General features: G+C 41.5%; 1 protein-coding gene across 4 annotated transcripts in view; it reads left to right on the top strand.

Moving 5' to 3' along the window:
- Positions 1–5,190: 5,190 nt before the first annotated feature.
- Positions 5,191–23,511, top strand: part of GABRB3 (gamma-aminobutyric acid type A receptor subunit beta3) — a 112,750-nt gene continuing 94,429 nt past the window's right edge. The window contains exons 1-3 of one of the 4 annotated variants that reach the window (XM_052664657.1): positions 5,191–5,226; positions 5,627–5,718; positions 5,794–5,861. In XM_052664657.1, the coding sequence (XP_052520617.1) occupies positions 5,646–5,718; positions 5,794–5,861 (141 nt within the window). In that variant the 5' untranslated portion in view covers positions 5,191–5,226; positions 5,627–5,645. Of the gene's footprint in view, positions 5,227–5,336; positions 5,526–5,626; positions 5,719–5,793; positions 5,862–6,022; positions 6,110–23,511 lie in introns of those variants that run through there. The other 3 variants (XM_052664659.1, XM_052664656.1, XM_052664658.1) reach the window with 3 other exon arrangements.

Genomic DNA, 23,511 nt, shown 5'->3' on the forward strand with positions numbered 1-23,511 from the left:
GCTCTGTGCACTATGAGCTTAACTGAGGCTGCTTCTGATCCCAGTGCTTTGGGACTGAGAGAGGGCTCACTGGCTCATATTTCTTACTCTTTTAGCCAGTCCTAAGTCTTTTAACAAGACCTTATACAGATGCATCAGTTTGAATCTTGGCTTGATCTTCCTTTTAAATATACATAATACTAGATATAAGCAATATATAATAAGCAGCTCACACTGATCTCCCTTACTCTGCACAAGAAGGCTTGGGTTTTGACTTGGAAATTTGGCCACTGTCGTGTAAAAATAAATAAAGAAATGCATGAGCAATACTTACAGCAAATCAAACATGTAAACACAAAGAACTGGGCTATAACGTTCTCTTCAATCCAGCATTAAAGAAAAAAAGATAACTATATATATTTGTTTTAAGAGTAATGTGCATCTGACAAAGGGATTTAGTTGAAAATATGCAAGTAGAAACACTTAAGGAAGTCCTATATAAAATAAAATAACTCAGAAAAAAAAACCTCAACCTCAGTTACTGCTGTTTTCCTAAACTGTGTTTTCATCAGGGCAGAGACTTAAAGAATAGTACTTCTAAAACATCAAGGCTTCTCTAATGTATGTGTGTTATTTTGGTGCAAAATCATTAATCTTTATGATGAAACAATCTGAGTTTTAAAGAGCCTTGATTATTTCTTCCTCTGCCAAAGTGTCAATGGATTTTTATTTTGATGTGTCTGATTCATAATGTGCATAATCCAGAGAATTTGCCTCAAAAGGAATAGAACAGATTAGTATTCCTTCAGATCACTTTTTCAGATAATGCAAATTTTCATTCTATTTTCTTGAATATGCAGAAAAATAACCATTTGAAAATTAAACGGTGTCTCAAAACAGTGTGGGTCAAGCCTCTTATTAAGGGCAGATTTTGGTCCCCATTACTCATATTGATTAATATCTCACTCTTCTGTGGCCCACTGAAACACTAAGATCTCTACTACCTCAGAAATGTTGAGATAACAACATAAATATTTGAGTATAATTAAATGAAACCAGCAAATTATGCAGCCAAAGGAAATGCATTCATGCAACACTGCAGTCTGCCTGACAGGAAAGGGTACAATGAGTATAATCTCGGTGTAAAATCAACGTCACCAAGTATTATATACACTTTCTGATAAATACAGAGATAAATATAATACTGTTTTCTTCATGCAGTGTACCCAATGATCATGCATCATTGCTCCAACAGGCAGAGTACAGCATATGAAACTGTCCAAGCGCAGAGCATTCCCTTAGTCCTGATGCTGAGCATCCACTGCCCAGCATCCTGCTGTCACTCCAGTCTTCTGCTTCTGCTGAGATACTGTTGAGAGGAAAATAAGAAAGTTGAGCTTTTTGCAAAGAAAAAAACAAACAAACAAGCAAAAAAAAACCCCACTATGTTTCTGTTGAAGATTGTTTTGGCAAAAATAGCCATCAACTTTTGATTAAATAAAGAAGTCAGGCCTGGGGAAAAAATAAAAAAATAAAAATAAAAAAAATAAAAAAAGACTTGAAAATTTTCATGTGGATTTTTTTTTTTTTCCAGCCTGTTTTATTAATTACACCTTCTCAGCAGGTTAAACCAGCAGGCTATTAAAATTGCTACAAGGCAGAATAGGTGAGCAGCAGCATGAGTCTCAGTCTAGTAAGATTAATGTCCTGTTTTCCTCAAAAGACACCGCTTCAGCTGTAGCGACAATTCTTCCTACGTTTTTTTAGTTTCTGCCCATCTCTGTTTTGTGTCTCTGAACCCTCAGTGATTGCAGTTTGCTTCAGGATAAGACTGGATCTTTGTCAACATCAGTTAAATGACAGAGGAGCCAGGGAGGAAAATGAAAAAGAAAATGTTCTGATAAGTGATTCTGACCTCAGTGTGTACGTTGGGTTATGTTCATTTTGTCAGGTAAAGCCTCAGTACCACTTTCCAGTGTAAGAACTCGGTGATGTATTGTGTGCTGTGATCAAATCCTTCTTCCCTGATTCTCAGGCCAGACTCTCTCCTACTGGAGAAAGCCTCTTTCTGGTGACTTATAGCAGTAGTACTGCAAATGCATCAGCTGAATGCAGACCTCTCTCCTCTGAGCCTTCCTGTCATTGCCCCCTCTTCTCTACCTCCACTGGTACTGACAGGAATGGAGAAAGCTAGAAGTTATTCCAGAATGTTGAGTGGCTCCACATTCTGCTCTCACTGCCTTTGCCAATTTCTACTAAGGCTGAGTGCCCCTTGTTCTACCTTCTTCTGAAAGGAGATGATGGGTGCATCTACATTGCATTTCAGAGCAAATCAGGCCTGTGCTTGAGAAGTGAATCATTTGATCATTCCCATCACTGTGCTTTGGTTCATTTCACAGAGTAGTCCCAGGGTACATAAGCTGGGTTTCTTTTCTATGAAACTGTGGTGGAAGATGCACTCCAGTAGCACAATGAATGTGATCTAACTGCTAATGAGCATTTAGAATTTTTGTCTAAGAAAGCACACCCAAAATGTGTATGGTGGAAATGTCAGGTCCTCAACAACACCTGTTCTGCTCTGCAAAACAGCCTCAGTTGAAGACTAGATATCCATTCTTGAAGGGCCTTTACCAATACTGGCAGTAAGGCAAGGAAGAAAACAGTATTATTCTCCTTCCGTATTGATCAAATTTGGACTAGTAACATAGATCTTAATCATTCACTGGCCCAGGAGTGTACTAGAAATCATTCTGAATTTCAGTTCTTGAGCCACAACATTCAGTCTCATCTTTTGCAGGAGTAGTTTTGTTGGGACAGAAAGACTGTGTGTTGGAAAAAGAGAGAGAGAGAGTAAGGATTGGGAAGCAAACAGGTTCTCTCTGTTCCTTGTGCGACTGAAAGTTGATTGATTTATCAAGTAATTAGTTTATTAATTCCTTGATTATTTATGAAGCAACAATACTCTGTAGATAAGAAACAAACCAGTGGGCCATAAGGTCAACTCCTTCCTTCTCTCATCTATTAAACTACTTCCTGAAAACTGAAACATCTCAAACAGCAATGAAAACCCTCCCTTGGTGTCCTGCAGCCTGGGCTGACCTCAGGAGACACAGTCTCAGAACCTGTGTGCTCTGACTGAGTGCTTTGTTTTACTTAATAAACTGCCCAGACTGCTTCGTGCTGAGTTTAGAAATAACCTGCTTGCTTTTTAAAAAGTCAAGTTTAGGAGTAAGTATCCAGAGTTAGGGTGGTGAATTTAGGGGCAGGACAAGGAATCTATCTGTGTCCCTTTTTTTCCTGTTGACCACATTAAGCAGTCTTTGCTTCCAGTGCTTCCTTACTCAGAGCTTTTCTGAGCCTGACTTCCACACTGGTGCTGCACAAACTGTGTTCTGAATCTTTTCTGTGCACAAAACACAAAGTGCCATTTTCACAGTAAATGTCACATATACTGAGAAAGTCGAGATGATTTTTACCTTTCATGAAATCCATTGTATAGTTCTCATTTCCAATGTATTTCAGTTTTTGCTTGGCCTAAGTGAATCCAGTGTCCAAAAAGCAAATGCTGCACAACCCCCCAGCTATTTTCTTGTCCCATTGGCTCAAACCTGGGGAGGTTCTTTACATTACAGGCAACTGGGGAAATGGTTGCTCTGAAAACTCACAAAGATAAATACTTAAATGAAGTGATAAAATATGTAGGACTCTACTGTGCTGTTGATTCATTCTTAGCTCAGATGTGTTTTCGAAATACCAGAATAGTGCATTAATCAAAGTAGCATTCTCTAAAACATTATATTTCTGTTACAATATTGACAACTTAGTTAAGAAAAGTTATTACTGTTTAAATACAGTTCTTAATCATGTTAAATTCTTCATAAGAAGTAGTATTTCTTAATAGAAGAGAGTTAATACTTTGAATTTGTTGGGAAGACACAAAAAGCTTTCTTACCTGTATACAAAAACAGCATTTTTCAAATGTCTATCTTTTTGTGAGGTGTGGTGCTGGCACAGCTGTCCAGAGAAGCTGCAGTGCCCCATCTCTGGAGGTGTTCGAGGCCAGGTTGGATGGGGTCCTGGGCTGCCTGAGCTGGGTGGGCATTGAGGTCCCTTCCAACCCAAGCCATTCTATCATTTTCCTATAGTTTTGCTAAGATACATAGAAAGGTGGTAAGAAAAGTGCAAAACCAGGCATTGCTTTCCAACCCTTTGACTTGTGAAATGTGCATTGGCAGAGACTGGTGGCCACCAGTTGCAGTGTGACCAGCACAAGAAGATAGGTATGTGCTTACACTGTTGGCAGGGCACGATAAAGAGTGCTCTGAATTGGCATTGACGAAGAGCTGTCTCTAGAGCCAAAGGCAATATAGCCAAGTCAGCATGCTTCTGTTTCCATGCCAATTAGTCCTGCTGAAAGGACTCATTAACCTGGAAGGAGGTTAACAATAATAACAACTGTGCTGTCTGCAACCCAATCAATATTTTATACAAAGCAAAGAGCACCCAGAAGCTCACAGGCAACGCAGCAGAGAGCCCACAGACACTAAAGCAGTTTTCCTTCATCATAGAATCGTAGGATATGCCAAGTTGGATGGGACTCACGAGGATCATCAATTCCAACCCCTGGTTCCACACAGTACCACCCAAGACCCAAACCCTGTTTCTGAGAGCAGTGTCCAAACACACCTTGAACTCCAGCAGCCTGGGGCTGTGACCGCTTCCCTGGGAAGCCTATTCTATGCCAACAGCCTTCTAGTGAAGAACCTTTTCCTGATATCCAACCTGAAATCATCAGCTCAGGCTGCATACTCTTTGAGGCCAGCAGAGATTTTGTCATCAGTAGATAGCACAGCTAGAATACAACGATGGAAGTCCCTCATGGCAAGATCTGGGTACCCACACATGCACACCCAAGCATAGCTGGGGACCCTCTTCTCCCAGTACCCACCTCCCGGCCTAGCTCCATGCCCTGGGACAAACTGAGGGACACGTGGGTGCAGTCACCCCGATGCAGCTGCCTGCGAGGCAACGCAGTGAGGGGAGCGGAACCAGCGGCCGCGGACACCCGCTGCCTCAGGGACCAGGCGAGCCCCGAGAAAGCACGCGGAGAGCCGCCGCCCCCGCTACTACCGGTCCTCGGCCCCGCGGAGCCCCGCTCCCCCCTCCCGGCCGGCGGGGAGGCGGGCAGGCGGCCGGGCACCGGCGGAGGGCGGCTTCCTCCGGGGCTCGGTGACGGCCGGCCGCGGGGTGGGCGCAGCCGGGTGCGCGGGCGGTAGCCGCGGCTGCGGCGTTGGGGCGGGGGTGGGGGCTTTTTTTTGGGGGGGGGGTAGGGCGGGGTGGGGGGGGGAGAACGGGGACTGTCGCCTCCGCCTCTTCCTCAGCGGCAGCCAGGGCAGCCGGATCGCGGCGGCAGCAGCTGCTGCTGCTGCTGCTGCTGCTGCGCGGAGGGAGCCCCGGGGCGGAGGGATGTGGGGCTTTGGGGGAGGCAGGATCTTCGGGATCTTCTCCGCTCCCGTCCTGGTGGCCGTGGTGTGTTGCGCCCAGAGGTAGGAGCCGGCGTGCCGAGCCGGGAACCGCGCTGATGGCTCTGCCCCCCTTCCCACTCCCCAACCTCCCTCTGCCTCCCCCGTCTCTTTCGCCCCCACAGTGTGAACGATCCCGGCAATATGTCCTTCGTGAAGGAAACGGTGGATAAATTGCTGAAAGGCTACGACATCCGCCTCCGCCCGGATTTCGGAGGTGAGTGCCCGCTCCCCCTGCCCCGGGGCTGCCGTCAGCCGGCCCCGCCGCCCTGACACCGCGCTGTGCCCGCAGGTCCGCCCGTCTGCGTGGGGATGAACATCGACATCGCCAGCATCGACATGGTCTCCGAAGTCAACATGGTGAGTAGCGGAGGTCCCTCGCTCCGTGCTGCAAACTTTGCTCCCCCGTTCGGCGTCGCTTCTCGCCCCCGGCTCCCCGGGAGGAGGCGGAGAGCAACACGGTAGCTCTGCGCGGGCGGAGGGCGCGCGGTTCTGGGGTCTGGAGCGAGCGCTGCCGCGGGGTTTCTCCAGACGAATAAGGGAACCCTCGGCTTCTCCGTGCGGCCGTGGAAGGGCTGCCGGGCTCTGCGGGGACAGGAGCGGGTCTGGTGCGTGCTGCAGTTCGGCCCCAGTCGGTGCAGTTTGGTAGTTTGGCGATAGGAGATGGAATTGCTGTTTTGGTTTTCTTTTTGTCCTGCTCCTGAATGGGAGGTGGGTTTTTCTTTGTGTTCTGAGCGAATTCCTCGTTCTCCTCAATTTGGTTCTTTTTTCTAGCTTTGCTTTTGCGGTCCTGATGCACAGATAGTTGCCTTTATGGCATTGAAATCATTTGCATTTAAAACCTGAGCTCTGTCTCAGTAAACAGGACGCTAAACATCAGCTCTACCTCAGTGCTCTGTTGCAGCGTTGAGAACCAACAGAGCCCGACATCATGCACGAGCTGCACATTTTCTTTCATTCTGCCCCTTCCTTCACCTGCTGTCTCCAAAATTCGGAGATAAAAACTTTTTGCTGTGTTCCTGATCTTTTACAAATGGCTCTCGCTGGCGCTCAGTACCTGCTTACAGTGCCACCAGCAGCTGCCCTTCTCCTCATCCAGAAGGGGCGAATGGGGCAGTTCGCATCCATAAGAGTTCGCTTTGTGTTTCTTGCAAATTCAGGCAGTAGAGACCTCATTTATTCCATGGAATGTTCTGTAGCTGTCGCATTGCTCCTCAAAGTGGTGAAAGTGGAATCTTTGAAGAGTAATTCTGAGTCCTGGATTCACTCTCCCTACCACCACCTTCCCATCTTTGACTGTGCTCTGTACTTAGCAAAGCAGCGCATTGGGGATTGAATTTGTATGTAACACTGTCTATGTGTGAAGTGCTACATCAGCAGTAAATATCAGAAAGAGACCAAGGTTGGAAAGAAAACTATGGGATAGATGGAGCCTTTTTGTTGTTGTTGTCTTCGTCCAGTTTTGAGAAAGCCTCTTAGATTTAAATAATTACTCTTCCAACCCACTATATCAGGGCTATGAGGAGGAGTAAATAAATACACTGCTTGAAGCGTTGCTAGCCTGGGTAATTAGATCTTACAGGAGGCCAGTGCCTCAAGAGGATGGATACCCTCTGGTTTTCCTGGGCAGGTGAGCCAGCCCTTTGATACCTTTAGCTCTTGCTGGGCCACAAGTCCACGCACACTGCTTGCCAGAGTCAGAGCTCTGTGGAAGTGAAGAATGTTTTTTGAGTCGTTTTTTTTTTTGTTGGTGGTGGGTTGTTTTTTTTTTTTTTTTTTTTTTTTTTTTTTTTTTTTTTTGTGCTCTCTCATGGAGCAACATAAGGTCTGAAAAATGGTGACACGTAGCAACAGAAACAAGTATCAGTTTCTATAAAGGAAGTGCTGAAGTGGTGGTCCTTGCAAAAGCCATGTCAATTTACCTGAGAAAGAAATGAACTTCAGAAAGGGCTTCTAATTGGTGAGCACTGTACTGCAGTGGGATTTGCAGTTGGTCCTGTCTCTTCTGCCTGGGAAAGGAGACTTCTCTGAGTAAGCCCAGCTGCATTCCAGCACTACCCGACTTGCTTTGTTTTGGTTACTCAGGTAACTTTATACTCGTCTGCAAATATACTCATCTGGTGTAAATATTGAGAAACAGTGAATGAGGAAGTAAAGAAAGAGTTTTCAGAATTACAAAGTGTACCATCTAAGGTAGCATTTCAGAAGAAATAAAAAGGCAAAGTTAGTTTGGAGACATGAAGCATCTCTGCTGAACTTCACACTTCTTACTAACCAAACTTTTAATTTTTGATGTATTCTTCCATTTAATGCCAAGCAGATATTGTTAACATTGACCTTTTGCCTCACTAACTACTGACATCTCTGACACAAATTTCTATCTCTGAACCGTGTTAGTATGGACATTAATTCATTTGATTTAACTCTAGACATTGGTGTAACCTTTTATAAATTAGCCTGTTAAAATTCATCTCTATGTTAAAAATAAAGTAACCAGGGAATTAATATTCTTCAATTTTACGAATATAAATAAAAAGTTATTACAGCAAGTTTTATTATACTGCCTTCTAGGCAGCCTGTAATGTAGCTTTTGATGATACGTTGACAATCCTTTGTAACAAGAATTATAGTTTGTGTCATACGCTTTTCTATTCTTACTCAAATTGCAGCCTTCTTCCTCAGTGCATCCTCAGTTACGAGGTATTCATCTGACATTCCAGCATTCTAAAGTGTGTGCGCTTTTGATTCTTCTTTTGAAAATCATTAAAAGTCCTTCACCTTCTGTAAGTCGAGATTAGCTGTAGCTGTTTTTGGAAGAGACTTACTGAATAGCGATGCGCATCTGCCTTAGGTTACACAGGAAAGTTAACATTTTTCTTTACTTTTGATGTTATAATGCTAAGCCGGATCAAGAGAACTGATGCGAATGTCAGGACTGTGCAGCATCAGATTTTTTTATCTGGAAAGTTTTAAATCAGCAGTTTCCATTTCATCTCATAGCATCTTGAAGGCATTGGGTAGCATTACTGAAATTGTCACTCTGCTGTACTGCTTACATCGTACCGAGAACTCAAAATATTTATGAAGTAAAAGTAATACGCCTTCAAGTTTATACTTTGAGTCAATATATGGTAACAACAGTGGATTAATGAAGTTGAATGGCAAAGTGTATTTTTCAAGAAAGAGCTGCAGTCTGCTAATGAGCTGTGCATACATGAATGCACATGAGTGCATTACTTCCCCGCTGTACTTGTGAATGCCTTCACATGGTCATTTGACTGTTCCACAAACTTTCCTTTTAATTGGGTATTTAACCACCGTTATTTTGTGCACCTCTACAATAACTGCATTTAAAAATTCTGCAAGAGCGTGTAAAATGTACATTAATACACATCTCCAAATATAATACTAATTGATAATATTAGAGATAATACTTAGAAAACACTGCAAAACCTTTTCAAAAGAGTACTGAAGACTGCAGTTGCCAGATAACAGTAGATTAGCTTTATAATAAATGGTTTTGCATGATTTTTGTTGCTCATGTTCTGTACATTCTGTATTTCGGAAGTATGCTTTGCTTAGATGGTGCAAGCTGAAATAGAGAGTTCTGCTTTTTACTGATCTGTCAGCCTCTTTCCTATCAGACATAATATATAATTGCTGAATTTTCACAGTCTGATTTTTTTGTTTATCATTTGGCCTATGAATTAAGTGCTTTAATTCCAGACATAATTTCCAAGCATCCAAAGACTCCTGTAGCATTTTGTCCTTAAGAAGTTAAATAATCAATACATTGATTCTCCAGACAGCTCCCTCTTTAAACTCATCATTGCAGCTGGGACAATAAGGTGCAGTGCTTTCATTTTCCACCATTTGAGGATGTGGTTTATAGTTTGTGGGAGATAAAGCCGTAGAGTGGATAGAGAAAACAAGGGGATCCATGCAAAAAAAAAAAAAAAACAACACTTTTTTCTCTTTGGAGATCACGTTTTACAGAGCATAGTCTGATCACTTGCAAGCAAGGAATCTTATGGCACTGCTTTCTAAACTGCTCTCTGCATTCTCTTTGTGCTTACAGGGACTTATGAGTTGTTGGTCCATGGTTTTTGAAAGGCTCTGATTTCAATAAAATTAAACCAGGAAAACCCAGGAGGCGTCACTGGCTATATAGTCATCCTGCTGTTCTTGAGAATACTGTACTAAGAAAATTAGTTTGACATAAAGTCAGACCGTAAAGCTTATGAGCTGTTGTTTCTGAAAAAGATATAATCTGTTCTATGCTAACACTGTAATTTTTTATTTATTTTTGCATATGTTCCAATATAAAACTTCAGGTATGCATATGGATTCCATTGGGTGCCTGCTGATTTTTTCAGTGTGATTTTGACATCTTACTGACAAACTGTGTTTTAGTTGCTGCTGTAAGGTCAACCAAAGTTCTTACTCATATAGGACAAGCTTTGTCTGCTTTTCTTGGGTGGCATCAGGAATTATTGTGAGGTAAATCGATTAATACCTCACCTGAAGTACTGGAGGCACAGGGCCTTCATGCTTCCTTTGACGAGATTTTACAAGATCAAGATTTACTTGACGAGATCTTGTCTTACTTTAGATGCCTGAAAAATGGGATATGATTCAGTTCATGTACATTGAGATGCATGCAATTAGATATCTAAGTGCCAGCTGGATTTCTAAGCTCTATGACCGTAGTTAATGGAGATGCAGGACAGAATTTGTCTGCTAAGGCAAATGTGTCTGTTGTCATTTTGGTTCTTGTGTTACACTTGGCCTCCAATTTCCAGTCCTTAAGCTCTGCGTCATGGCTGCATGCTCTGTGCAAGTGTGTTGGATATCATATCAGCTGCTACAGTTTGAACAATTAAGTCTTATCAGTGCAGCTTAGACAGTCCAGAAGGCTATTTATTTTAAGTAAGGATAACATTTAAATAGCACTTATTAGGTGCCCCAAAGTGTCCCTTTTGTCTCTGACTGTCTCTTCCGAAGGGTACTTTTACAGACATTATGTTGTGCTTGCCAGCCCTGTGCAGGTGTTTTACATAATCCAGGGCATCCAAAACAGCAACAGGCAATCGTATTTACATAACGTAATTCTTTCTTACTCGAGAATTCCAGCCCTTAGGCTGGACACCTCAAGCTTATCATCCAGGTTTGCTCAAGACTCAGGAGACAGAGACAGGCACTGAATCTTTGGACAACTGCAGTGCTAGGTGCTGTGAAACATAACCTCTGTTTTCTGTCACAGACATAGCCTATGTTTCCTGACATAAACATCTACTTTCCAAGTACTTTGCCAATGGAATGTGAAGGTTACCTTCTGTGAGAGATGATGATTGTGACATATTTTGTTTTGACGATTTGGATGGAGAAATTCAATGGGTTGCAATGATAGAGTGATTACATAATCATTGTTATTATAACCCCATTTTCTAGCTACATGAGAAGTCATGTATGTAATACTTATAACAAACCACAAAAGTATAAAATAGAATATATAATTGTGTATACTTTTGAAAATTTGTATTTTGATGTACATAGGCAGACTGCTGGATCATACTGAGTAGATATGGTAGATCATATATAGGTATTGTTTTGGCATGTATATATCTAAGTATGACTTTGATAGATAACACATGAAAAAAAGGAAAAAGAAGGAAAAAAATCTGTCCAAAGAGGGAAGCGTCATCTGAGGCCAACGTAGCCCTGCAAAAAGCAGTGTCATTCTGCTGGTGATGACCCAGCAACCAACGAGGCAGCTAGGAGACAGCAGCAAATGGTGCGGCTGGTAGAGGACCATCTATCTCAGCAGGTTACCTGCCCTTTGGTTGCCAGCTGGCAACAAGAGCATTCTTCTTTCTAATCCTCTGTCTTGGCTGGATCCATTTGCTTTCTCAGGAGTGTCCGTGGACTTGCCCAGCTGGCCTCTGCATCTCTCCACTCCTGTGATGTTTCCCAGCCCCTGCTGAGAGGGAGAGGGAAGTGCTTGTAGAGCAATAGAAGTGTAACTCCTGTCTGGACAGGGGAATTGACTGCAAGCTTATTCACAGAGGAAAGTGGCTGCTGTGGTATACAGAGATCTGGCTGTGAAGGCAAGAAATCACTGCTTTTGGAAAGACAAGGACGTAGTTCATGTTAATGGACGCCAGCAAGGGCTTCTTGGAATCTAAATCCAGCTGCCAATGTTGAATCATCTTGACCTGGATGATGATGAAATAGATGCAATCTGTAACAACATCAACCTGGAATACCTGTAGACATTTCAGGGGACAGAAAGAGAATTCAAAATGATCTTTACAAAGAAGACGAATGTCTCTAAATAAAGGTGTTAGTTGAGGCAAGCAAGTGCTAGATTTTGTAAGAAAAGAAGAATCCAGTACTTAAAGTGAGAAAGAATTGGCCAGGCTGCAAGACAGAAAAAGGTGGAGACTGTGCTGGACCAAAATCTAAAGTGAATGGAGAAAGTGAATTCAAGTTGCTAGTGAAATAGCACTGAAAAAAAGATTCCTCTTACTCTCATGCATATGAATAGGAGTATCGTTCAGAAGACATCATTGACTTTTAGTGGAGTCTGAGCAAGAATGCTCTGTCCAGAATTGTTGCACTGGCTTTCAGAGAGATATAACAGGAGGCATAAGAGAGGAAAAACAAATGTTTTCTATTAAAATAATTAGAAAACAATATATTCCTGGCAATGGTAAAAAGTGAGTTTGTTTAGAACTGAAAAAAGGATGGAGAGAGGACATACACTTCCTAGTATGCAGAAAGCTGGTGGTGAAAGAATGATGACCAACTGCTCTTTGGAACTAATAGGTGTAAAGCCTAAAAAAAATAATTATTTCATTTCAGATTAATTCTCATCTAGCTGCACTTGTTGTACCATCTTCTTTGTTGTAGGTCTTTAAGAAGAGAGTAGAAAAATTCCTCTTCAGTGCTCTTGTCTCTGGAAAGGCTGGCATAGCTGATAGTTTGAGATCTTTTCCAGTGCTGTGTTTCTGTCTCTGTGCTCTGGTTTAATTACTTCTGTCACTGTGGGCAACACTGAGATGCACACACAAGCTTGTCTTTATGTAGTTTCAGATACCCTTACTTATCTTATGCTGATACTCCAGAAGATCAGGAGTCTCCCACAGGTCCCTTGTAATATATGTCACTGGGTGTGGCATATATTACATAAGGTGTAATATTTTGTATTTGTATTTGTATTTTTGTATATTACATAAGGTGTAACATTATAAGGGTGTGTCTGGCCACTGAGGTGCCATTAGTTATCAGTGTGTGCATAGCTTCATCATGATCTCAGTATTCTTACACTGATAGCAGCAGGTGTTGAATGTGTGTTCTCTAAAATATACAGTGCTATCTAGATGTATACCCACTATATCTAACATTTTTTCCATTGCTGTGAAGACAGAAGATGGGAAAGAAGGGAAAGAGCAACATTTATATGAAGATTTCTATTCATGCATTGAGTGCTTATCCAGATGATTTATTGACAATAGTTGTACCGAAAGCTCAGCAGTGGCACAAAGGCACTGCAGACCATCTCATGCTCAGCAGAAGGTGCAAACATAAGACCATCCCTGACACATCTGACTACAGGTCCATCTGGCCAAGTATTCCAACTATAATACTGACTGATAAGGGACACATAGGAAGAAGAAAAGAAGCATGTGTTATTCTTCTCTGTAACGTGATTTGTAACATGAGACTTCCTGAGTCAAAGAAAGTACTGCTTGTTTAAGTGTAACCAGAGAATTATGGTCATTTAATAACAATGCACTTTTCCCCACAGTTTTTATTTAAATAGAGACTTGATTATATAATGAACTCTACCTATCAAGTGCAATTTATTAATATTGAAGGATAATAAAAACTTTTTGTGAAAGAGGTTGAGTAATGTGCAGTTACCATTAGAGGTTTTAACTTGTCCAGGACAAACTTTCTTGTTTCTCTCCTGTGACACACACTCATAAAAAAATAGCTGGAAGAGGAATCGTTTCAATAGGAGAGTTCATTTAAAATTTGTAATTGAATTTCACAGTTTCTTATAACTACAGAAATTGCAATGAAAGAAATCCCTAAGCCTAGGCATGTCTAATTCATTATTCACTATTATGGATTTGAACCAATAATTTTGGCAAAATAATTTGTTCTCTCAGCAGTTAGGAGCCAGTTACAGGTTGCTGTGATAATGTAGCCTGCAATGTGAATGTAATATTGCATACAGCAGAGAGGGGAGGTAAAACAGCTGTGCTGGGAGGTCTGCGGTTACACTGGGTAATTGGCAGTTCAATAGCAGTTAATGACTTTTTTCTTTATACTAATAAGAATGTTGAATTTTCATTAGTTCATGGATATGTCTCCATGGCACAACACAGTGTTCTGCAGGGATGCAGAGGTGTGTCTGGTGCAGCTCATACAATTTCTGGAAGCTGTGAGGTTACATCAGCACAAAGCAGAAGTATCAGGGGGAGTGAGGTCCTTGAATAGGGCTTTTTTTTACACGTCTGGGTAGGGATTATCCAGCAGCCATCAGAACTCCCATAGCAGAGGGGACATAAGGCAGTGCTTTATGTTCTGAGGTGAAGGTGGAAGACAACTGGGGTGACCAGCCCTACAGAGATGCCTGTCTGGAAGTACTGGCAAGGAGATGGGGTGGGATATGATAGCAGGTTGTCCCAGGATGGGTGCTCATGCTCACTGTTTAGTTAATGTTGAGATGAGTTCCACCTCTTGTTCCTCTTTCATGGACCTTTTCAAAGATGAGTGAGAAAATGTACCAAACTGGTTCACAGCTGATCTTCAGCAACACCAGGGGTGCTGCCAGCAAGTTAGGACACAGGTAAAATTCTGTGTCTGATTCAAAGTATCAGGGGTAGTTCAGGTAAACTCTGTGCAAGTCCTGAACTGAAATACATGTAAGACACAGGGAATAACCTTTAAAAGCAAGCTCAAATCCAAGTGATTAAAAACAGCTCATCCCTTGATCTCTTAATTGAGATGTAGGATAGCCCGGCTGCCAGACTCTCTCAGTACTTAAAGGAAGGGCTTTATTCTGGAGTCATATGTGGCTATGTGCTGATTGCATCAGGAATGTTTTAACATCCCCCATTTAGCTTCTTACTTATCCATCATGGGCTGAGCGTGTGAGCTCATTGCTGTGGTTACATCTGATGATGTAGGTGTAGTGCAGTTCATGTGCTGTGTGAGCCCTGTTGTGCTGGGCCCTTTGCTCTGTAGGACTGGGCTGGTGTAAAGCCTTTTCAGGAGCTGTGTCCCTCTTGTATTTTTTAGTGGAGAAATGAATCTGGAAGAGTAGGAACCAAAATCTAATTAGGATACTAAAATGTAAACTAGAGGAAACTGTTTTTTAGTTTAATTACAAGTTATTTTCTATTAAGTACTTTGCATGAAGATCACTGTCTTTTCATGGTTTCTTTGCCACTGTAGTTTTTAAAATGCACTTAAATTTTAAAATTGAAAATATGAGACAAAATGCACATAAATTCTGAATTTTAAAAAGCACCAACTCAATATGAGAAAGCTGAGTAATAAAGTAAGCCTTGTTCTTCATTAGAGATGCAAAATATGAGCTTAAGCCATTTCCTGTACCATAACACAGTGACACAGCTATGTTTCTCTGTACCATCAGTGTCTTGCTTTAGCTTCTGACCTCGTTGGCTATTCAGGTAATGACACACAGCCTTTCTAAGCATTTTCTGAATGTGTAAAATATGCTTTTCTCTTGGATAACAGAAACATATCCCAAACCAATTGGCATTTTGCATAGCAAAATGTTTGCTGGATTTGAAGAATAGCTATGACCTCAATTTCCATTCTGGAAGCATCCTATAAGCTATATATCTGGTTGATTTAAGAGTCTCCGCTCTCCTGATAATTTCAAGAATGTCAAGATTTCAGTGCTTGAGGTCAGGCATGTATTCATGATACGTTAAAACACTAACATATTATTGGTATTCAGGTGTTCTCCCACCTGGTACTTGGGTGTTCTCCAAAGGTCAGTGCAGGCTGGGTCCTTTCCCAGCTGGCAGTGTAGATGCAGCTACTTGTTCTATAAATCAGTCAGCCCATTTAGACAAAAGATGTGCAGTACTGTGCCGATTCTCCTTTGGACCCTGGCTGACTTTGCTTCGTACGATACACTCATCCAAAAAGTGCAATTAATTTTGTATGGATGCAACAATCCAGTCATCCCATGAAGTCAAAGAGAAGCAACTCTCTGGAGGGAATCATAACCTGAAGGTTAAGAAGGTAACTTAGTGTAGAGAACTTGTATCTTCCCATTCTTTGTACAGGCAGCGTGGCTTAGGCCCAGATGTCTGCGTTACGTTTCTGGAAGCCACCTGCATGTCCTCTTACTTCCATGCTGTCTGAGCTTTTTGTTTGTCCTGTAGAGTGTGTTCATAAACATATGTGCACATGCACTCTGCATGTTAAGGAACCATGGTCACAAACTTGTCTCTCAGGGATGATCTGTCTCTGGGTTTTGCTTCTTCATAGCATTTTTTTCAGAGAAGACAATGTGTTCAGCTGCATCATGTGGCCAAAATGAGCAACATAACAAGGACTTTGAGACTGGATTGGAGCCAGCTATGCTGGGCAACTACCACACAATTAAAGCCAAGGGGTGACCAACAGGGTAAGGGCAGTGATTGTCCCCCTATACTCTGCCATTGTGAGGCCCCATCTGGAGTACTGTGTCTGGGCCTGAGGCCCAGAGCAGGAGAAGGATGAGAGTTTTTGGTGCTGGTCCAGAAGAGGGCTGTGAAGGTGATCAGAGTGCTTTCTCTTATGAAGAAAGGCTGAGGGAGTTGAGCTTGTTCAGTCTAGCAGAAAGAAGGCTCTGGGGAGACCGCATTGCAGCCTTCAAGTACTTGAAGGGAGTTTGTAAGCAGGAGAGACTCTGACTTTTTACATGGGCACATAGTGATAGGGCAAGGGGGAATGGCCTTACACTAAAAAAGGGGAGATTTAGATTAGATGTTAGGAGGGAATTTTTTCCTTAGAGGGTGGTGAGGCGCTGGCACAGCTGCCCAGAGAAGCTGTGGTGCTCCATCCCTGGAGGCACTCAAAGCCAGGTTGGATGGGGTCTTGGGCAGCCTGAGCTGGTGGGGAGCAGCCCTGCCCATTGGCACTGGGTTGGAACTGGGTCATCTCTAAGATCCCTTCCAGCCTAAGCCATTCTGTGTTCACATCAGCTCAGGTAGATACAGGATTTCTGTGGAGGGCTTCCAGAGCCATAACCTCATTCATACAGACTAAGGGAAAAGCACAGGCTGCATCAGGGATGTAGGTGCAAGTTAGTAGCCTGGAAGAGGTGGATTGGGTCTTACCTGGGCTTTTTGTGGCAGAGAAAGCATCTTGACCTTGGGCAATAAAGACTTACGAGATGTGGTTTTTCAGTACCTGAGTGTTCATATGGTGAACAAGGGTGATTAAGAGAAATCAATTTTGAAGAGGGAACATTTCATTTCCTTTTAATCAAGAAATGGTGTCTCCCTTGGCATTTCTTTCATCTCTTTTTTTTTTTCCCCCATAAAAATGGTTGAGCTACTTTGGGAATAGATTAGCTATTTTGAAAAGTTGATTAGTTACCTACTATTCTTTTTATAAAGCCTCCTCCTTAAATGAAAAAAAAAAAAAAAAAAAAAAGATGAAGAAAAAAATGGGCAGTGAATTAGAAAATGCATTTAAGAAAGTTGATCAGCTTATCTTTCCAGTAGACCCACTTTAGTCGTATGCTCATATATTATTAACCTGACTGTAAAGTACTGCATCAAGGTTGAAACTGTACATCTTTCCCAGCATATCCACTCATGTGCTGTGACATGCCTTTGGAATTGCATACAGATGGGAAACCAGAGGTGTGCCTAACGTAACCTTGTTGTCCATTAGTGATGTGTTTCTTTTTTTTTTACATTAAAAAGTTATCTTCAGTCCCTACCTTTTACTTACTCTTCCTAATGAAGTCTGGCCCTAACACTTGTGATGCTGTCCCTGCTGTTCCTTTCCTTCATTAGTCACATTTAAAAGGATCTCATAGATGATCTTGCCTTATATTTCTCTAATTACCCACAGACAAAAAATGTATCATGTCAAGTCACTTTCTGGCACAGAGGTTTTTATATATGTGCAAAGTGACCGGAAAAAAATATATGTATATTCTACTCAGATTCCTTTGACTGCTGATACTAACTGAACAGCTATCTTGAAGACAGAAGTCATAGTCATTTATTACTACTTTTCTCTAAAATGCCCTGAATGATTTTTTTGAGTAGGTCAAGAATGTGATCAAATCTCAGGTGACTCCTGTGCAAATCTTTTGCAGTTTTTCTATTTCTTCCCTCCCAACTCTTCTCTGCAGCTACTGTGATTTAAAGCAGGAGGCTGCATTTTTCTGGTTGTTACTTTTCTAGTTCTTTTCCTAAAGTGTGCAATCTAAAAACAAAAACAAAAACTGCTGTGGTAAAAAACAAGTCTCCCCCACTCCCTGGAAACACTGCTGAATTAAGCTAACTACACATATAGTGTGTTATTTTCTGGCACACAATTAGGAAGTCATTCTGAGCTTGACAATAGCTGATGCTTGCTATTGCATAGCATAGTAATAAATGTTTTGTACAATTTTTTTTTTTTGCAACACTATTAACTGTATGACTGTAATATCTACAGAGCAATGTTGAACATCTTCTGCACACTGCTGTGTAGTATTGCTGAATTCCATGCATCTCTTTACATATCAATACATTATTGTAACCTCCTTCATGATAATGAAATCAAAGCAAACCTGAAACTAAACGTTAGAAAGAATTTATACATAACAGCAGATCACTTCTGTTAAATTCTATTAAAACACAGCAGTAATGCAGTAACAATGCTGAAGATTTAGAAGATGGATTTAGTTAATTGCTTCCAGGGGATACAAAATAAAATACTGTCTTTCAAAGATGAGTGATAAATCTTCAGATGTATAGAAGTAATGGGTTTGAAGAATTGACTAGACGTAGTGTTGATGAAGGCATTCAAAGGATGAAAGTATCAGGGTTACTTTTCAATCTGTCATTGAATTGGAGTCATATATCATAGCAAACATATTTTGTTTTAGCTTCTCCTGAGACTACTTCTGTATTTCCATCTTCCTCTCTTGCTTCTGCTGAGATTACTACTGTGTTTATATCCTTTTCAACCTGCTGTCCCTTGCTGAATCTTCATATCTGTTACTGCCTAGTTATCTTTCTGTCAGAATGGTGGTATTTTTTCATCAGCTCTTGCAGCAATGCCAGCCTATTGACACTTAGGTTTTTCCATATTCTTCAGGATGCCCATCCCTACAGAGAGGCTTCCCTTTCCCATCGCTCAGCTCTCAGCTGCTGATCATTTCCCGTGTTTCCCTGTGTCTCCTTATCTACCAGTGTGCCATTACTATCACTGCAGGCTTGTTCAGTTCTTTGAAAAAAATTGAAAAGTGTTCATTTTTAATGCTACTGTTTTTCTCTGTCTTCCTTGTTTAGTTAGTTGTGTGGCAGTTGGTTTTTGTTGTTGGTGGTGGTGGTGATGTTGTTGTTGACTCGATGAACTGTTGTGTGTCATGTCAGAAAGTACTAAAAGGGACAAATATCTTTAAAAGCCCACGATGACCAGACTCTTGTGAAACAAATCCAACAAATCCTGTTTTACTTATGCCTGCAATTCCTGAATTATGCCATGCTGTCAGCTGTGACTATTTCTAATACAGAGTTAGAGAACATAGGGAGCGAAGGCAGAATTGTTAAATTTTTTGATTGCTGTAAGATTATAGTTGAGTGGAAGTTCGATTTTATTTGGTTATCATTGCTCAGCAGGGACAGGGTATGTTTAGTGTTTTCCACAAAAAACAGTAGTAAAGAGGCAGTTATTTAGAAGGAGCTACAGTCTCCGTGATGAGAAACGTTTATTAAGTATGCCTTCAAAACACTTATTTTACTGATTGAAAAAAACTCCAGAGGATACTATTTTTGCATCTTCTATCATATCATACTTCTGAAGAACACATTTTACTTTTCAGAGAAAATACAGTGTCAAGTTTGGCTATTCCACAGTGTTGCAATGTCAGTGGTACCCCACATCTACCAACCGTCACAAAAAAAGGCAGAAGTAAATCAATGCAGCACTAATGCTGCAAGTTATTCCACTGCATCTTCATATGATGGCACAAAAGTGGCATATACACTGATCTCTACACCAAGATTGCAATTTTTAATCAGTTAGGTATCATAGGCTGAATTTTTTTAGGTATTCTGAAGTTACCATGCAATCTCTCCTATGCAAGTTCCCTACAAAACAAGGATTTTGCATTCACAGCAGTATGAATACCGGTGAACATGTTAGAAGTGGAAGAATGATATGTAATTGTAAGCTTAAATCCTGAATATGCTTTGAATTTTTATTTATTTTAATAGAACTATTTTCAGTTGTTTCCATCATCACTGGAAATTTTCAAGAAACCTGTAGTTGTGTCACTGAGGTACTTTGTTACTGGGCATGGTGGTGATGGGTTGATGGTTGGACTAGGTGATCTTAGCGTTCTTTTCCAACCTTCGTTATTCTGTGGCTGTTTCATGACCTGAGTGAATTTTAGGTCTAGTTCTGCTCTCTCCTTCTTTCTAAAAGCAGAGAAACACTTATCTGAATAATGCTGATTATTGCATTCAGCATCTTCATACAGATTAAGGATTGTGTTGTTTCACTCTTTGCAAGAATATTGGCTGAAGTCCTGAAGTGCAGACAGGTTTTTAAAATTTGGCCCGCTATATGAGTCAGAATCTGGCTTATTTTTGTTTCCCTCTAGTAGGGTATGGAGAGGCAGTTATGAGGACCAGCAGTCATACCTCATGGTGCACTTGTGACATGGAGGTGGCTAGGAAGGATTGTATGTCTGTGGTATTTACTCTGGTGGAGTTAACACCAAGAGCTGTTCAGCTGGTCATTTCGGGATGAAGAAGAAACTGATTTAAGACAACTTTTCTTGTTTTTCCCTTGAGCTGTTTTGACTGGAAGCTCTAACTGGTGAAGATCCAATCAGTACATTTTCAAAATGTTTTTTTCTTATGCTTTTAAAGCAAAGCTTTCAGAGAAAAATACTGAAACTAAATTAGAAAAATTCAGTAGCTCAGTTTCTCTTATCTACCAGCAGGTCCAACATTGTTTTGTTTTTTTTTCCCCTTTGTTTTTCCTCCATGGGAACAAACAAATCATAGCCTTAGACACTGATAAAAGGGGTGAAAACTATTTTATTAATTATTCACTAATTGTAGAGGCTTGACATTACTTACAGTTAGCGTACATCCCAAAGAATTTATTGAAGGCTTTACAGCTGAATTATTATTGCCAGACTGCAGAAATTATCCTCTGTAACCAAATTTCCTGGATTGTGGACTGAAGATTCTTCTCCTTTTCCCTCAGCTTCCTTCAGCATAGCATGGGACAGCCCAGTGCAGATAAGCAAACGAACAGACTGCTCCGTGCAGGTACACTGAGTGGCTTTGGAAATGGTTCCTAAATACTGAGACTGAAATAATCTCTGCCATTAAGCCACTGGAGGGCTTTTGAACTTGACTTTGGTCTCCTGAGCATGTCCCAAGCAGTGCCCAGGAGCTAATGCTGGCCAGAGACTGCTGCTGGCATGCAGGTAGCATGCAACATCACTTTTGTGGAGGGGGAGAGAGTTGCAGGCTCAAGGTGTTCTTGTTGGATGGCCTTGGTGCCAGGGAACATGGTTGGTATTCTGGTCATGTTTAATTCACTAGTAGAGACCTGGCTGTAGAGTCTCTTTGAGAATGTATATCAGGATCTGCAGGCCAAATAAATTCCACTTTTTTTTTTTTTTTTTTTTAACTTTGTACCAGCTGCATCGGCTGTACTGCGTGGAGCCTTATTGAACACCCTCACTAAGTCATGCCAGTTGAACTTCTGAAGTAAGGTGAATTCTCAGCTGGAATTAAATCAAGAGCTAGTAAAAATCCCCCACAGTTTTCTGTGCAAAAAACTGCAATGATGTTTGCAGGTCAGCTTTTCCTGGAGATTTTCTTTCTGAAGCAAATGCAGGACCATGAGCCCATAGCTGCTGCTGTGTGGCCTGTTGTTCTTGCGTGATTGCAGTGGCTAGCTGGCTCTGTGGGTCTGTCACCTGCATGCTGCTTGTCCTTGGCACTGCAACAGCCTCACTGGAGAATGAAAAAGTAAACATAGGAAAAAGTTTACTTATTGAATACTAATGAGGCTAAGGTGTTTTTTGTTTGTTTTTTTTTAAATCCTTGTAGAATTATTTTGAAGAATCTATGTTAACAAAATCACAGGATCATTGACTCACAGAATGGTTTGGATTGGCATCCACAGCTTTTCTGGGCAGCCTCTGCCAGAGCCTCACCACCTTCTGAGTAAAATATTTCCTCCTAACACCTAACCTAAATCTCCCCTCTTCTAGTTAAAATCCATTCCCTTCTGTCCTATTAGTATCTGCCCATGTAAAAAATTACTTCCCCCACCATTTATAAGCTCCCTGGACTGTACTGGAAGGCCTCAGTGAGGTCTCCCTGGAGCAAAAGTCATAAGCCGTCTGTTTCAGTAACATGACAGTGAAAAACAAAGCCACCTGAGACATCTGTTTATAGAAGCAATCTGTAGGATCTCCACTGCAAAATGCATTCTCCACACAAAGTTAGCAGAGCCTTCCAGCATACTCTGTAAGCTGTCCTTAGGGCTGCTAACAGGGATTGGTGCAGCTTGAGATGTACCCAAATGCTTTTCTTTGCAGAGAGAGGCCTAGCAGGGGATATGTGTGCTTGGGAAAAAATAGTTAGCAAAAGCCAGGTGCAAGGCTGTGAATCTGTAAATGAATGGATTACCAGAATGTAATATTATGCATTTGTTCAAGGCCAGGTTGGATGGGGCCCTGGGCAGCTTGCTGTAGGGAGTGGGAACCCTGCCCTTGGCAGGAGGTTATAACTGAGTTGGCTTTGAGGTGCCTTCCAAGCCATTCTGTGATTCTATGAATTGAAATAAACGTTGAAATCGCTTTTCATTTGTAGGTCTCAAAGCTTTATATGCAGGAACTGAATGCTCTCATGGTGTGGGGGCACCAACAAAAGAAGAAAGTCTTGCGTCACTCAGCAGATGAGTGACAGCCCCTGTTCTCCTGAGGACTGGCCAGTGTTTGGTCAAAGGCTACTGCAGTGCATTCCAGAAGGTGCAGGTCTGCAGAGTGAAGCTGGTTGCCCTATGACCACATTAAATGCCTTTGGTGGCAGTTTACCTGGTTATAGAAGTTCTGATTTGGTTCAGTGCCCTGCACAGCAAGTTACAATGGGAACTTAATGTGTGCTTATGGAAAGCATCTCTTGTTTGGGGCCATCCAAAAGGAGCGGAGCTGTCAAAGAGTTTTGCAGCATGAGCCAAGGAAGGTAAGACAGAGTGGCTAGAAGATTCACTTCAGAAGGATAATTCTGATTAGGACTTTAGCACTAATGTAGGTAACTCAAAGCCCAGTTGACTCCTGTTTTTGAAATGAACTGTGAGGTTTAGTCATCACTTACTTAGGAACTTGCTTCAAAGCATTACCTTCATCTTTATTCTCATTTCTCTGCTGTTTATGAGAAGCCGGAGTAAACAGATGTATGAATTGCTTTTTTGACTCACACCAAATATCTCATAGCCCAATATCTCTGCCCAATATCATGTCTCTGACTGAGGCTAGTGTCAGATGTTTAAAAAATAGCATGAAAATTGATACTTCCCTAGCAAAATCTCCCAGCCTCTACGATTGAGTTCAAGAATACATAACAGTTATTTTCTTAATATTTAAGATAAGGAATATTACCTAGGTGAAGGTATCTATATATCTGTATAGGTTCTGGTCACATTTGTCCTTGTAGGTGGTACTTTTTACAATATAATGTTTTAAGCACATTGCCATAGTTGCTGGTAGCAGTCATTA

The sequence above is a fragment of the Tympanuchus pallidicinctus genome, unplaced genomic scaffold, assembly GCF_026119805.1.
Source record: "Tympanuchus pallidicinctus isolate F22 unplaced genomic scaffold, pur_lepc_1.0 scaffold6, whole genome shotgun sequence".
NCBI lineage: Eukaryota > Metazoa > Chordata > Aves > Galliformes > Phasianidae > Tympanuchus > Tympanuchus pallidicinctus.